This window comes from Neoarius graeffei, chromosome 1 (genome assembly GCF_027579695.1).
Source record: "Neoarius graeffei isolate fNeoGra1 chromosome 1, fNeoGra1.pri, whole genome shotgun sequence".
Lineage (NCBI taxonomy): Eukaryota > Metazoa > Chordata > Actinopteri > Siluriformes > Ariidae > Neoarius > Neoarius graeffei.
This window is the reverse complement of record NC_083569.1, coordinates 42,020,915-42,036,600: the sequence shown is the minus strand read 5'-3', so window position 1 is coordinate 42,036,600 and position 15,686 is coordinate 42,020,915. Positions and strand designations below refer to the sequence as shown.

The 15,686-nt window shown below is 42.0% G+C and overlaps 1 protein-coding gene across 3 annotated transcripts in view; it reads right to left on the bottom strand.

Annotated features, from left to right (window-relative positions):
* lpin2 (lipin 2) overlaps window positions 1-15,686 on the bottom strand; it is a 106,002-nt gene that overhangs the window by 43,034 nt on the left and 47,282 nt on the right. For all 3 annotated transcript variants that reach the window (XM_060932098.1, XM_060932106.1, XM_060932089.1), the window contains exon 2: window positions 12,030-12,230. In XM_060932098.1, coding sequence (XP_060788081.1) covers window positions 12,030-12,221 — 192 coding nt within the window. In that variant the 5' untranslated portion in view covers window positions 12,222-12,230. The remainder of the gene's footprint in view (window positions 1-12,029; window positions 12,231-15,686) is intronic.

Below are 15,686 nucleotides of genomic sequence, written 5' to 3'. Positions count from 1 at the left end.
AGGCCCTCGCCGGCCCCGGGGCTCGAACCCAGGACCTTCTTGCTGTGAGGCGACAGCGCTAACCACTACACCACCGTGCCGCCCTCCATAAATATTGTTTGAAGAAATAAAATAAATAAAAAAATGAAGTTTCCTTTTGAAATAAAGAAATGTGAAACATTTTCTTCCCGTGACTGGACACGGATGACACGTTTTTTTGTGACATGGAATATTTGCTGACTTTGAGCTTAAATAAACCTTCATTACTTTCTGAGAATTTCAATAAAATTAGTTTCATGGTACTTGCAATTTAGTTTTACACTCTCATAATAAAGTTAAGAAGGTTCTATAAACTATTTAGCTTCGAATTCATCCACTAAAAATAGGTTGTGAATGTAACATTGTGGTGTCCTACCGTGTTACGTTAGAAACCAGGCTTATAAAAAATGATAAAACGAGTTGAAATCATGATTGATGTTTTTAATATAAAGAAGAATATACTATAAAACAATGTAGGTAGAAAGAAATTTAAACAAACGGCAATAAAAGAAATTATCGATGGTTTTTCTCACATCCTAACTTAGCGTCCACTCACTTCCTGGTTCGTTCACAACCTGCGAGACCTATTTACTCAATCTAGGTCAGCTGAACTGACGCGAGAGAACTTCTCGCGGGATCTCACACACAACACGTGCTCTCGAGAAGTGCAGATATAAGTGTGACTAAGTAAAGTAATGAATTCAATAATCTCATTTACCCCATATAGGATGAAACTGTTTCCTGTTAATGACTGTTATTGTTCAAATCTTAGAGATTTTATGAAGTTTGTGAAATACTGGTATTTCATATTTTCAGTGTTTATGATGTTGAACTAATATTTCTAATGAATTCTTATTCAGTGTTAATGTTTAAAGTAAGCAAATAAAAGCAAAAAATTGATTTTATCAATATTTTTCCTTTATTTTTAAAAGCTTGTTCGTGTCCTTGTTACATTAGCAACCGGGTAAATATTTATGGATTTTATCATACATTGTAGAGCAGGAGTTATGTTATATTTTCTTATATGGTCAATGCTTCATGGAAATAAAAGTTGTTTTCAGTTGTAAATTGTTTTAAGTGACTCCCTCTATGTCACATTTTGGTAACCCCATTTCATGGACTGACCCAAATCTAATAGAATATTGAGTCTTAAAAACAGCTGAACCTGTATTTGCTGTTGTAATGTCACACCGCATAATTACAAAACATCAGAGAACGATCTTACAGGTTTCTGAAACGGTATTCAGCATCTGGTGTCTAACATGCAAATGATCGTCTACTGAATATCCTTTCTTAGAATGTTTACTTCAGCACATCAGTTTTCTAGGCATCAGAGTGAAGCCTCTTGTAAAATGAAACCCTTGGCTTCCTGCCAAGCCAATACATTTTTAATCATCTTTTCAGCCACGACTCGAATACACAAATAACAAATGGGATCAGTGTGCTGGCATTTGGTCGTGGACACCAAGATCATATCACACACCTGATACCGCAAAATTAGTGCCATATACTCAATGCTCAGCTTTCAACCAACAGCCAAGCTGCAGGAAACGTTAGCAGTGATCCAAAACCTCTAGTGAATACTGATTTATTTCGGCATCTTACACAGAATCCGCCCAGTCTCTGCTTTACTCAATCTCTGCCTTTCTACCCCCACTTAGGGGAAAAGCCTCTCGTCTTCAGTTACATGGTTGCTAGGCAATCTGGACATTCTGTGCAGAAATAAGGGCCAGAATGTTAACGATGCCACTAATGATCCAGTCCAGGGTGAGTCTGAACCAGAGATGTCCCTCATGCCAACCCAACATAAAATATTTAAAAAGCTAAACAAAAGTAGGGTCAGACTTGTGCTGAAAGAAGGATCAAGGACTTCCTTTTAAACCCAACATTCTCTACGTGACTGAGATGAGGGAAAGTCAGGTAAAAATATGGACAAAAGGGGGGCCCAGCATGTAGAGCCATTCAAGACTCTCAATGAGCACAGGAAAAGATTTCAAAAAAAGAGTCACATTTAGTTTGCCTTCCTATTATATAAGTAACCTTGATGGTACTATTCCCACTCCTCCCTTGGCAGGCACTTCTTATTCTGAGAAACCTGTTGCCATAGCAACCTCCCTCTCAGCATCTCCACACTTCTTGTGGGTTGACAGAGCTTTTTAATCCCCCACCACTTTTGTTTCCTTCTTTTTCACTTCTTGCATATCAGCTACATGCAAAAACCACCCACATTTCCTGTTGCTCAACGACATGGCTTTGCAATTGATCTTATTCTGGAAAAAGGAAACCGGACAGAACTTCCAAAAATTATATGAACAAAGCTTCTATCAAAACGCATCGTTAAGTATTCCAACCCACTTATTTGCCGGTGTATGTTTAGTTATTTAAACATGCACGCAGTCACACACATTCGTTGACCACTTTCATTGGGAATACCTGTACATCTGCACATTTATACAGTTACCTGATCAGCCAATCATGTGGGACAGCAGCACTGCATAAAACCATACAGACCCAAGTCAAGAGCTTCATTTAATGTTCACAACAAACATAACGAGTGCTCGGAGAGCACAACATCCCCCGCTGGCAACTAGGCCATAACTCTGGTAAAATGCAGCTGAATTGAACGAAATTGCAATATGCGTATTACCGACGTGTAACACAGAATCCTGTCAAGTTTTGTGAAATTCCTCCAAAAATTGTGAGAGGAGTTGATTTCAGAAGGTGAGCACCCTTCCCAGGACGGACGGACATCGCCACGACTTAATCCCCCTTCGGGCCTTTCAGCCAGCGGGGGATTAGGGTTGGGCGGTATTACGGTAAGAAGGTATCCCGAGGTATCCAAAAGTACCAACGGTATCGGTCTCATTATCGTCATTTTAAAAAAATATATATAATACCTAAATAAATATGGAGTACATGAGGTCATAATATAAAATAATAAATTGAAGATCATCCCGAATAACTGTGTGATCGTATTTTCACTAATTCTATCAATTTCCTAAAGAAGTTCTCATCGCGTGCAGGGTTGTTTATGTCATTACCATGGCAACCCTGCGTGACATTTGGAGTCTGACAGAAAGCTTCGCAAGAGACTGAGACCGCGGTTGAAAGATGGCAAGTCAAGATAACGAGTTAGTGGCAAAAAAAAAAAACAAACATCGGCAGTGTGGCAGTATTTTGGTTTCAAACCAAACGAAAAGGGAGAGCCAGCAAACACAGATGAAGCTGTGTGTAAAGTATGTAAGAAGACGGTCACAGCGCGAGGGGGGGGGGGAACACCTCCAATCTGAGTGTTTTGAGTAGGTTACATGAGTAACAAGGTAAAATAATATAACGTATGACATTTGGGATGTGGGTAATAAACGTTTGAAATGTCATCTACTGAAGAAACGGAAGAAAACATCGTAGCGTAAACTGTTAGGTTTCTGGTGGGAATTAGCAATGCGCTTGCTATCTTTGTTGGGTGTGTTAAACCGTATGGATTTAAGTGGAATAATTGTAAGGAGTTATGTGATCAAGACAACGTTTTAAGCAAGGTAAGGCCATTTGATTATTAATTTCCCCGCCATGGCATGACGTGGGCCCATATGATTTTGCCTTGTGCAGCTATCACGCATTTGAATTAGGTTCGCCTCATTTGCGCTGAAGAATATGGTTTATCGCGCAGTCTAAACGGACTTGGGTGTTGGTTGATTCTTTTTCTTTTCTTTTTATTTCCCATGCTTGAAAGGGTATGATCCTGCTCATCGTGTACTTTTTTTTGATGGAGTAGGTGAAATAGTGCTGCAAATGGCGTTTCAACGCAGACATGTGTAAACGACAGTTGAATGCTATTTTCAAGATGAAGGAAGAGTTGCGTGATGCTTTGAAATATCTCTTAATCCATTCATCAATGCACAAAATTCACTTTGCTGCTTAATCCATACCACAATGCACACAATTCGCTATGCTGCTTTTAAATAGTACATTTGAGGCATAGGCGCAGGTCTGGACAAGGTCCGCCGGTATAGGCGCACGTTACGCAGTAGGCCGAAACAAAATATTGTTTTTTTCTCGGTAATACCGTATACCCCGGGAAAACACAGACAGTTTAAAGGTATCAAAATTTGGATACCGCCCAACCCTACAGGGGATAATAAAAATTGTGAGGGAAGTTGATTTCAGAAAGCAAGCACGCCTTGATGAAATTGCCAAAGTACAAGTTTGTTCATAATCAAGGGCGTAACTCGGGTAAAATCTGCCTAAATTAAATGAAATTTCAATATGCGTATAACTGTCAAAGCCTTTTGCCAAGTTTGGTGAAATTCCTCCACAAATTGTAAGAGGAGTTGATTTCAGAAGAATGTACACCCTCATGAAATTGTCAAAGTACAAGTTATTTAATCAAGGGTCAAAACTCTGGTAAAATTTTCACAAACAAAATTAAATCGCAACATCCGTATTACCGTCATAGAACAAGGCCTTTTGCCAAGCTTCAAGAAACTTGTCCAAAAATTGAGAGAGGAGTTGATTTCAGGTAGTGAGCACACCTTCATGAAACTGTGAAAAGTATAATTTTGTTAATCAAGGGCTGTAACTGGTAAAATGTGACCGAATTGAACGAAATTAGAATGTGTGTATTCTAGTGCTGTCAAAAATGTCGCGTTATTAACGCGTTAACTTGACTCAATTTTAACGGCGATATTTTTTTTTATCGCGAGATTAACGCTCTGTGACATGATGCCACGCCCCGCACAGCCAGAGTCCTCTGCCCTCCCCCGAAGAGCCACGGTGCTCGGTTTAAGTTTCGTTTTCCCATCGGCGGCTCCAGCCCCACTTTGCAGTGGCTGTGACAAGACGTGTTATGCTCTGCAATAATAAAAAATAAAAAAAAAATAAAAAAAATTGGTACAACCAGTGTTCGAACTATGCCGATATTTTCGGGGGGGGGGGGGGGGGTCCCTTTTTTTTCCCTGGGGGTGGGGGGTGGGGGTGGGTGGGTGCTTGCGCTTGTCTCAGAGCGCGGATCTCCATCGCGCGCTCACTTCGGATATGCAAATGCTTCCTGTTACACACGATTGCTATGTCAATAAACATCATTTTGCCAATATTTTAGAGACCCCCCAACATTTCCCAAATCACGTTTTCAAGGGATCTCATGTCTGTTTCAGGGGATCTCGGATCCCCGAGTACCCCCGTAGTTCGAACGGTGAGCAAGCCCATTCACTTTTTTATGCTGATAAGAGAATTTACAATGGTTTTTCATGTGACAAAAATGTGCGACTAAATTGCGATTAATCGCGAGTTAACTATGACAGTCGCGACATTAATCGCGATTAAATATTTTAATCGCTTGACAGCACTAGTGTATTCCTGACATATAACAAAGAATCCTGCCAAGTTTCGTGAAATTCCTCCAAAAATTGAGAGGAGTTGATTTCAGAAGGTGAGCACCCTTCCCAGGATGGATGGACGTCGCCATGACATAACCCTCCCCCCACCACCACCCCCTTTGGGTCTTTCAGTCAACAGTGGATAAAAACGGGGGGAAACGTGGTCTCAGTAATGACCAGGTCAGACAGCAGAAAGACGCATGCCGCAACCTGAGATCGGTCGGGTGACTACCGACTGCAGGTGGACGCAGGCGTTTTGCGTCAAATTCTTCATCGTGGTCAGATGTATTGCAAGATGCAGAGTTTTTTAAGCTGAATCTTGTCACGAGCCAGCCGGGAAGATCTAGGTCCTGAGGCGATCTTTCACCCCATTCCCTGGTTTTCTCCAAGCTTTCCCTGCGCTGCGGCCAGCACACCTGTCTCTCATCAGCTCATCCACAGCTCTACATTATACCACTCGGATATTCGTTCGGCGCGGGATTGTCTTCGCCTCAGGATATGGTTTTTCGCCCCTTGTTCGCCCAGGTTTTTGTATTCTATTATTTAGTCACTTTGCTGCGTGTTGTGGAGTATTTCGCTCTTCTGTGGATATCATTTATTGGGACTGTGAGCGCGTCGTTTTCCAGACGCGGAAGCACTTTGAACTTTTAAACTTCTGAACTGCGGGCTCTTTCCTGTTGCAGGGCTGCGTTTCTGGACTCGATCATGCTTTTTTTCAACCCGCGATTGGTTGCTCAAGCGTTGCATGACCGCCTGCCTCTACATGCGTCAATCTGCTATTTGCACCTATTGAGGATTTGCACGTGACGTCACGAGGTCACGTGATATTTGCTTATCCGCCATTTTGGACGGCATGGCTGCGCATAGAACTTATGGCCCTTTTCCACTACCCTTTTTCAGCTCACTTCATCTCGCTTCAGCTCACTTCAGCCCGACACGGCTCGCGTTTCGACTACCAAAAAACAGCATGACTCCGCTCGCTTCAGCCCTGCTTAGCCCCTAAAACTCGCACCGTTTTGGAGTGGGGCTGAAGCGAGCCAAAGCGAGCCGAGTGAGGCTGGGGGCGTGAGCAGACACTCCCCTGTGCACTGATTGGTGGGGAGGAGTGTCCTCACATGCCCACACACGCCCCGCGAGCACGCTGGGATCTGTAAACACCGTAAACCCGGAAGGAGAAGAATTACGAATTACGAGAATTATGAAGCCTTATGCGCCTCGCCTCATCTATACGCTCTTGCCAGTATCTGTTGGCGTTGTCGGTGACAACAAGCCACAGAACCAAGACCAGCAACACTAACGACTCCATGTCCTCCATGTTTATTGTTTACTATCCGGGTCGTGAGACTACCGCTTAAAAGCTCACTGATGTCACTGTTTGCGCTGCTTAACGACATCACCTGACGTCCACCCACTTTCGCTAACTCCACCCAATGTGTCCACCCACTTCCAGCCAGCACGGTTCAGCGCGGTTGTAGTCGAAATGCAACTCCAACAGCCCCGCTCAGCTCGACTCAGCACGGCACGGCTCAGCCCGACTCAGCCGCGTTTGTAGTGGAAAAGCGGCATTAGACGAACCCGTTCTAATTATCAAGTGTGTGGGAGTAGATCTTTCAAGAATGGTTATATCTTGTTCAGCATTTGGTTGTACCAATAGACAGGGCCAAAAGGAGGGCCTGTCATTTTATAGATTCCCCGCAGACGAGGAGAGACGCGCTGTGCGAAGAGAAAACTGGTACCCCAGTTCTACCAGCCGAATTTGTAGTGAACATATCAGGTAGGTGTAATCTTCTAATTCAATACTCCTAGTACATCTGTTAAGTTGATTTTTGGATTGAATGATAGCTGCATACTTAGAAACTAGACAGTCTCTAACGTTTAAAATGGCTATGCCTAGCCCTACTACCCTGGCCTAGTCTATGACAATGTTTTATCTTTTTGGCTCATATATGCCTTTGAAAGGCCAATCCATAGTAGGGATGGCGAAAACTAAAAAAAAAAAAAATCTTGACCGACCACCGAGCCTCATTAGCCGGTTAAAGTCGGTTAACCTATGAGTTTAAACAGGGATGCAAACGGCGGATGCCGTTTCACGGCTGAAACACGCAGATCTGATTTTTTTCTTTGGGTGGGGGTGGGGGTGTTGGAGTGTCTGAATAATTTCATCAGAGTAAATTCTGTATTAAAATTACTAAATAAGCTATAAAACGTCCTGCATAGTCTCTTTATGATAAACATCTTAACGCCACTTACCCGTGAGGTTATCAAGTAGACATTCTTCTTCGGGACCTTCCAGACGTATAGTTGAGATATCCATCCCGCAACAAAATATTTATAAGCTTCCAGGCTCTTGTAAGCTTTGACGGCTTTGCCAGTGTAACACGATTCACGATTAACGAGAAAATTGTAAATGTCGTGGTAGGCCAGATCGGGCAAATCACCGGCACCGCAGCTCCGAATTTCCCTGAACAAGGATTGCGGCAAGTCGTACGGATCTGCAATCCCCAACCTGGAACACTTTTCCACGTAACGCTGCCTCACGTCACCTTCAAGATGCTGAACAAACTTAGACAAGTAATCGCGCGATGTAGATGGGGTATTTTCCGAATTTTCTTGGGGATTACTCCCTGGATCCATTACGCTCGTGCAAGGTAAACAATCCTGAAGCCGTCCAATATGGCGGAGTAAACATGGACGGGTCACGTGACTGCACATCCTCTATGAGAAGCGAATCGCAGCTGAAATGCGAACAGATTGTGATCCACTTGAGTCAACCTGCCTCTACTAAAGACCCTCTGCCATTATCTGTGTCGTCATGTATCAACACAAGACCAGTCTTGCGTGTACCTGCAATTTTATCATCTCAGGTAGACGAAAGTAGTTGAAAATGAGTTGCAGCCTGCCATCTGACCTGGGCATAACTCTGACCGTGGCATGTTGTTGGTGCCAGATGGGCTGGTTTGAGTATTTCAGAAACTGCTGACCACCTGGAATTTTCCACAAACAGTCGCTAGAGATTACACAAAATGGTGAAAAAAATAAATAAAATAAAAATTCGATAAGCATCAGGTCTGTGGGCTGAAACACCTTGCTGATGAAAGAGGGCAAAGGAGAATGGCCAAACTGGTTCAAGCTACCAGGAAGGGCTACAATAACGCAACTATTCGATACAACTGTGGTCAGCAGAAAAGCATCTCAAAATGAAGAACATGTTGAACCTTGTAGCATGTCTTCCACAACAGACCACAGTGGGTTCTACTGCTTTCAGTTAAGAACAGGGCCTAACCATGGCCTAAAGGTTAGAGAAGCAGCTTTGAGACCAAAAGGTCACTGGTTTGATTCCGTGGACCAGCAGGAATGGCTGAAGTGCCCTTGAGCAAGACACCTAACCCCCAACTGTTCTGGGTATGTTGTACGTCACTCTGGATAAGAGCATCTGCTAAATGCCTGCAATATGTTGGAAAAAGAATCATCATCTCAGGTTACACTGGGTACAGGTGCCACCAAACTGGAAAGATGAAGGGTGGAACATAACATGGTCTTATTCCAATCTTCAAGTGGCCATTTTCAGCATTGTACTGGTGCCACATGATTAATGAAATTATTCACTCAGCCAATGTGCAGATGTACTTCCTAATAAAGTGGGCAATGGTTATAAAAGACAGACAGTGACATTTGACCTTTGTCAGTGATAACCTAACACTCCTACCACAGCTTTATTCTAAACTGAAACTGGGAAAACAATCCGTTTTTGCACAAAAATAAAACGGGATTTTTCAACTTAAAATGTTTTATAAACTCACTCAGTTGACCCGTATTTGAGTTATGTTATTAATTTTATAATAATCATTAAGATGTATTGCTTTACAAAATCACATTAATTAATGCTTTTATTGCAGGCCATTTATTGGATTTTACATTTTTCTAACATGCCAAAATCCCATTTTAAGCAGTTACATCAATCAAAGGCAGCTTAATTACCTACTCAGAATGTACAGTACAGCTGTCCGCGAGTTGGCTTAGTGGTCAGCGTGTCCGCCTCTCGATCGGGAGATCGCGAGTTCTACTCGCGGTCAGGTCATACCAAAGACCATCATAACGAGATAGAACTCGACGCCAATGGCGTCGATGGGGATGCCTCCGCCTGGTAGACTACACGCCTTATTAAGTTGCGATTTGGGGATGGACATTTGACCTCACAGTAATCTTAACCTGGTGAAATTACTTGTATTAGCCTTGGAGATATTGCGTTCACAAGGTTTTCGGACAGACATCTGACCTCACAGTGACCTTGACCTTAGACCTTTTGATCTCAAAATCTAATCCTTTCATCTTTGTCCCAAAGCGCACAAATGGTGAAAGTTTGGTGAAATTCCTTTCATTATTCTTTGAGATATGGCGTTCACAAAGTTTGGGGGTCCATCCCCAAACTTTGTGAACACCATATCTCAAAGAATTTGACCTTTTGGCCATTTATTGGATTTTGAATGACCAATTTGGCCATTTATTGGATTTTACATTTTTCTAACATGCCAAAATCCCATTTTAAGCAGTTACATCAATCAAAGGCAGTTATGATGGTCTTTGGTATTTTGATATTTTCATTTTGGCATTTTGATATTTTCATTAGCCTTGACCTTAGACCTTTTGATCTCAAAATCTAATCATTTCATCTTTGTCCCAAAGCACACAAATGGTGAAAGTTTGGTGAAATTCCTTTCATTATTCTTTGAGATATGGCGTTCACAAAGTTTGGGGGTCCATCCCCAAACTTTGTGAACGCCATATCTCAAAGAATTTGACCTCACAGTAATCTTGACCTGTGACCTTTTAACCTCAAAATCTAATCAGTTCATGTTTGTTCCAAAGCGCACAAATGGTGAAAGTTTGGTGAAATTCCTTTCATTAGCCTTTGAGATATCGTGTTCACAAGGTTTGGGGACGGACGCACGCACGGACAGACGGACAACCCGAAAACATAATGCCTCCTGCACCTTAAGGTGGCGGAGGCGTAAAAATGGTACCTACTGTCATCTGGCAAGGCACGCTGCAATACAGATGCGAGTGGGGAGTCAAAACTCTCGTGTTTACCAGAGGACCAGACCCCCACTGTAACCCTAGCTATGGAAGAGGCGAGAGGCCGAGGACTACAGAAACGGAGATCGGCGCCGCCTAATGTGCCATATGGCGCGGGAAGGACTTTAGAATGTACAGTTACATATAGGGTTTCTACAGCAAGCCTATTATAACCTCCCCATCATCCAAAGCAGGATATTGCCTTTTGGGTCTCTGCACCAAAGCCATTATATAAAGAAGTTACATTCTATTTTGGGCCGTTACAGACACAAAAACAGTACAAGGACACACACAGACATACCCACCCCACTTGGTCTTTTACACAGGATGTGGTGAAAGTCTCTTTTCTTCATTCAACAAGGGGTGTTGTTTCAGTACAGACTTGCTGATTATGCATTTCCATCAAACTCGTAGCATAGTTAATGTTTGCAAAAATGGCAAACCGCAGGCCCACTGATGATGAAATGTTTACATGCTCACTGAAGCCTGTTTTGGTGGCTCGATCAGGGTGTAACTCAGGACAATAAGGGTTTTTTTTCTTTTTAAAGGGGGCTGCATACTGGCTCACTAAAACTGACAGGAACTTCTTGAGCCCTCCATTTTAACCTACTACACATTTCCTTACAGCAGGACTGTGCAGTAAAAGGATGCAATCGCGTAACCCATGACAGATGTGTGCGTTATTTACCAGCTGGGAGGTCCGTATCATGAAATACCATGACCTTAAGCTGGTAAATAATATATTTATTTTTTTCTTTACCAAATTCTAACAGAAAACGAGAGCGCCCGAAAGGGAAAACCGAGCTGAGCTGCCATTTTGAATCCTCATTCACGGCTGTAATGCAAATGGCTTCCTCCTCGGTATACAAGTGCACTTCCATGGCAGGAAAAAACTACATTTTGCCACCTATGTAGTCCCCTATTTATACAAATAGGAGTTATTCAGGATTCAGCCATGTTTTTGCTCGGCATTAGCAAGTTAGAGGTTTTTAGCTTTCTCCTGAAATGTTTTCTTTTATTTCTTCTTCCTCAGGGTAGTAAAACTCGCTTTCGCTGTGAACACTGTCGTTATCGCTATCCATGCTGTAAAATTAATGCTATTCTCCTGAGAAATGCTGGCAAAAATTTATAAGATTTTTGATAATCTTATAAATAAATCTTTAAAAAAAAAACATAAATGTTGACCAAAAATGCTACTATGTTTTTTGTTGTTGTGAACAAGCGAGTAGCCAGGAGGTCCGTATCGTAGGATACGGACCCGCTCGCCAGTCAATTCGAGCGCAGGATTTGATGGAAACTGCACCGCGAAAAAAATAAGATTGCTTATTTTAGTAAAGAAAATGGGTAGAAAGCTATACAATAAATGATCTTCATGTGTGGCTTGTGAAACATAACAGCAGGGTGGGGTTAACCAGAAATGGTTACCATGACAAGCCTCTTATAAAAAGACACTTATAAACAGAACACGGAACATGAGAGACATCACCCACCAGTCTTACTTTACAGCATGAGTTTCAGATCAATCTTGCACTCCCATTATAAACCTGTGCCCCTGTTGTCACTCACCACTTTCTCTTTGGAGCGCAGCACTCCAAGTTTCCCGAAGCGCACGTGAAAAGGAGAGCACTGGTAGGTCCCGTCTTTCTGCCGTACCACCACCACATCGATGCAGCCTGACAGCGTGGCCTGGTTAATGCCCTTATACAGCTCCTTCACCGTCACCAGCACCTGACCTGCCAACTGCCCCACATAGTTCATGGTGCCTACCTGCTCAGAGACACAATGGGAGGGGGGAGGGGTCAGCACAGATCAGCGATGTTAAAGTGCATATCACGGGTAAATTCAGGAGCGAGATCAATGTAATTCTCCTTTTTTATATTAAACTTTGGTCAAATATCTGTCACATTCTGCATTTTGTGCAATTTTTTTACCTTGCGCAATACCAGAAAAATTCAGTTGAAAATCAAGCCATTTGAGGCGAATTGGTCCGCCTCTGAAAAAACTTGGCATTTGGATTTCCCGGCAAACATTGATTTTCGTGACGTCGCGTGCAGCGCTCGAAATTAACGGTGTCCCGACGTCCCGGGGACCATAAAAAATGTCATCGGTACACAAAATTATCATATCTGGGACAATCCCGGGACAATGGAAAAAAATAGATCTAGAAAAAAAGTTCTACATTAATATTATTTACAAAGCCGTAACACATACGTAGACATTCACCTAATTTGTCAATTTTAATTTTAAAACGTTAACAGCGAAAAATACATAGTAGCTACACTTTCGATGCACCTGCATCCGTAGGCTACAGAGCAGCGCATTCTGTTCTAGAATCTTCGGCCGGAGTCCGCATTATATGGACTTGGAATGGAATTGCTACCGCACACGCTGCGCCGACTCTTGCCAGAACAAAAATGCTGAAGTGGTTGAAGCGGACCGACCGCGGGGAAGAAACTGAAAGCCCAGACATAACGTCTCCGGGACCTTCAGGATCCAAAGTGTCATCGCCTGGTCTGCAGGCAACGCTAGCAACTGAATGAACTTAATGAACACTGTTAGACACGTTATAAAATACAACAGGAATGATGTGGATGATATTGACGGAAGATACCGTTCAACAGAATAAGTGAGTTTTCTTGGTGTCTTTCTAGTTCAGAAAGTTTAGTCAGTCAGCAGCACAACTAGGCTCGGACCTGGCACTATGCTGATGTTGCTAACATTTGCACCCACGTTTTGGCAGCGAAAGTTCATAAAAATGGATAACGGAAAGTTCATAAAAATGGATAACGGAAAGTTCATAAAAATGGATAACGGTAATGGATAACGGAAAGTTCATAAAAATGGATAACGGTAATGGTGAAAATTATAAGTTGGCCTTATAAGTGCCAACAGATATTCAAGGTATAAGTAGATGAAATGAACATAAAAGGGGTCTTATTTTCAACTAAAGTGTACTGCAGATGTAGGGAGTTGAAACATTTTCTGAATGAGCTAGTTGGCCCCTTTAAATAAACGGGTATCTATTCATACAGTGAGATCGCCAAAGTTTAATAAACTGAAAATGCAATAACTAATTTTGAAGTAGATGATGTATAGGACATGTGTCACTTGTGTCTTGTGACTTATTGTAAAAATGATATAAAGGGTTCAAAATCGCATAGTTACAAATATAATAGTAACGTCATATGATAATATTAACCACTGGTTATTTCAGAGAGGAAAAAAATGGGGACACTATTGCTTCCATTCGGGACAATACAACACAGAATTCGGGACCACTGGGGGACACAAAGAAAAAAAGTTAATTTCAAGCCCTGGTTGCGTGCGGGACGCCTCCCTCTGAATCCTACGTCAGCGCTGGTTTGTTCATGAGAAAACAACCTGGTGGTTTTCTGCAAATTTCTTCGTTATCACGTAATTATTAAAATGGTTAACAGATGTATCGTAGGAGGGTGTAGCAACACCAATCTTGATGGGATTAGTACTCATCGTTTCCCAAAAGACCGGACAATGAGAGAGAAATGGGAGCGCTTGGTCTACACAGGCTGTGCACTGAAACCGTGCGGAGCTCGCGCAGCCTGCTGGCGCTTCTGCAGGTGACGTCACGAATCTGGCTCCAGATTCCCTTGGGATTTTTCCAGACGCGTTTTATTTTATTTTTTTCTGCTGTAGACAGATGGCCTTGTGCAAAATTACCCTTCTGGATGAGTGTGTAAAGGGACATACTTTCATAAACAAAATTGGCCCAGAATATGCACTTTAACAGCATCATTGTTCATAGTAATGGAACCAATTTCCTCATCAAAGTGTACAGCACATCAGTTTCAGATAATCACCACCATTAACTAAAGCTTTAGCTTATAATAAGCAATTCCAATAAAAGGCTTATTAGATGCAGCATTCACATATTTCATATTTAATTTTAAAAAATAAGACAAAAAAAAAAAAACAGCCCTGAGGACAGGTTTCACAATACCAAATGACCAAAATATGAACTCAAGTCTCTGTAGACGAGTTTTAAGCAAGAGTTTGGCTCCGTTAGTCTCCCTTTCTCTGTATATACATGACCAGTACAGACTCAGTGGGTAAGCTGCAGATTATTCATCCTTCAGGCTGTTCTGCTGGCAATGAAAGTTTCATTTCAATTCATTTTTCACAACAAGCAGCAGTGAGAAAACTGCACGTTTGTAGCTCACGGCTAAGCACAACCAGAACCACAACTCCTGTGATCTTTAAAAGACCCCGCTGAGCTCAGCAGTGAGCATGGCGAACAAGAGCGTGCTTGAGAGACTTTGACAAAAGAGGCAAGAAACATTTGGTAGAAACTAGGGATTTGACCCGATACGAACACATTATTCAGATTCAACAGGTAATGTGTTCTAAAGAGATGCAGATACAAATAGGAAGGGCACTGTTGTTTGGGGTTCCCCCCCAGAAAAGTCCACAGAACATCTGGTTAAGACTAGAGGTGTATACGAGGACTGGGATCCTGACCATGGGGACGAATGAGTGATCGCAAAACAAACAAAAGACCATGTTCACATTGCAGTGGTCCTTCGTCCAACTTCCTATTCCTGGCTGCAGCAGTTTCAAAATGATACTAGTTTGTTTATATGAGGGTGAGTCAAAGTGTTTATTGCAAATAGGGGTCCACGAACGCATCCATTTTTTCCTACATAATCTCCATTTCACGCAAGTGTTCATTGTGTCACTTCAATTTAGCTAGATTACCAGTACAGTCCATTTCTTTACTACAGTACCAGTCAAACGTTTGTACACCCCTATTCATTCATAGGTTTTTCTCTATTTTGACCGTTTTCTACATTGTAGAACAAAACTGAAAACATCAAAACTATGAAATAACTTTTGGAACATATAAATATGTTATTATTTACCAGCTTAAGGTTGGTCCGTATTGTGAAATACCGTCACCAAGGTCTTGAAAGTACTGCAGGGGTCAAAATTAACTTTTGAATGTACTTGCCCTCAGGGCAACCAAGCCCAAAAATGTACTTGCCCGCATGCATGTATCAGTTGCCCTACTTTTTTGCAGGTTGACTGGGTAAGTAATTTGCATAAAAAGCAATCTGGATGTATAGAGTATGCAATAAAATATTTCAACTTGTTTTGCCATTGTTTGATTACTGATTGATAAAGTTAACACACTCATATGTGTTTGGTGTTTATTTCATCATGATGAACAGTAAAACAACTCGGTATAAC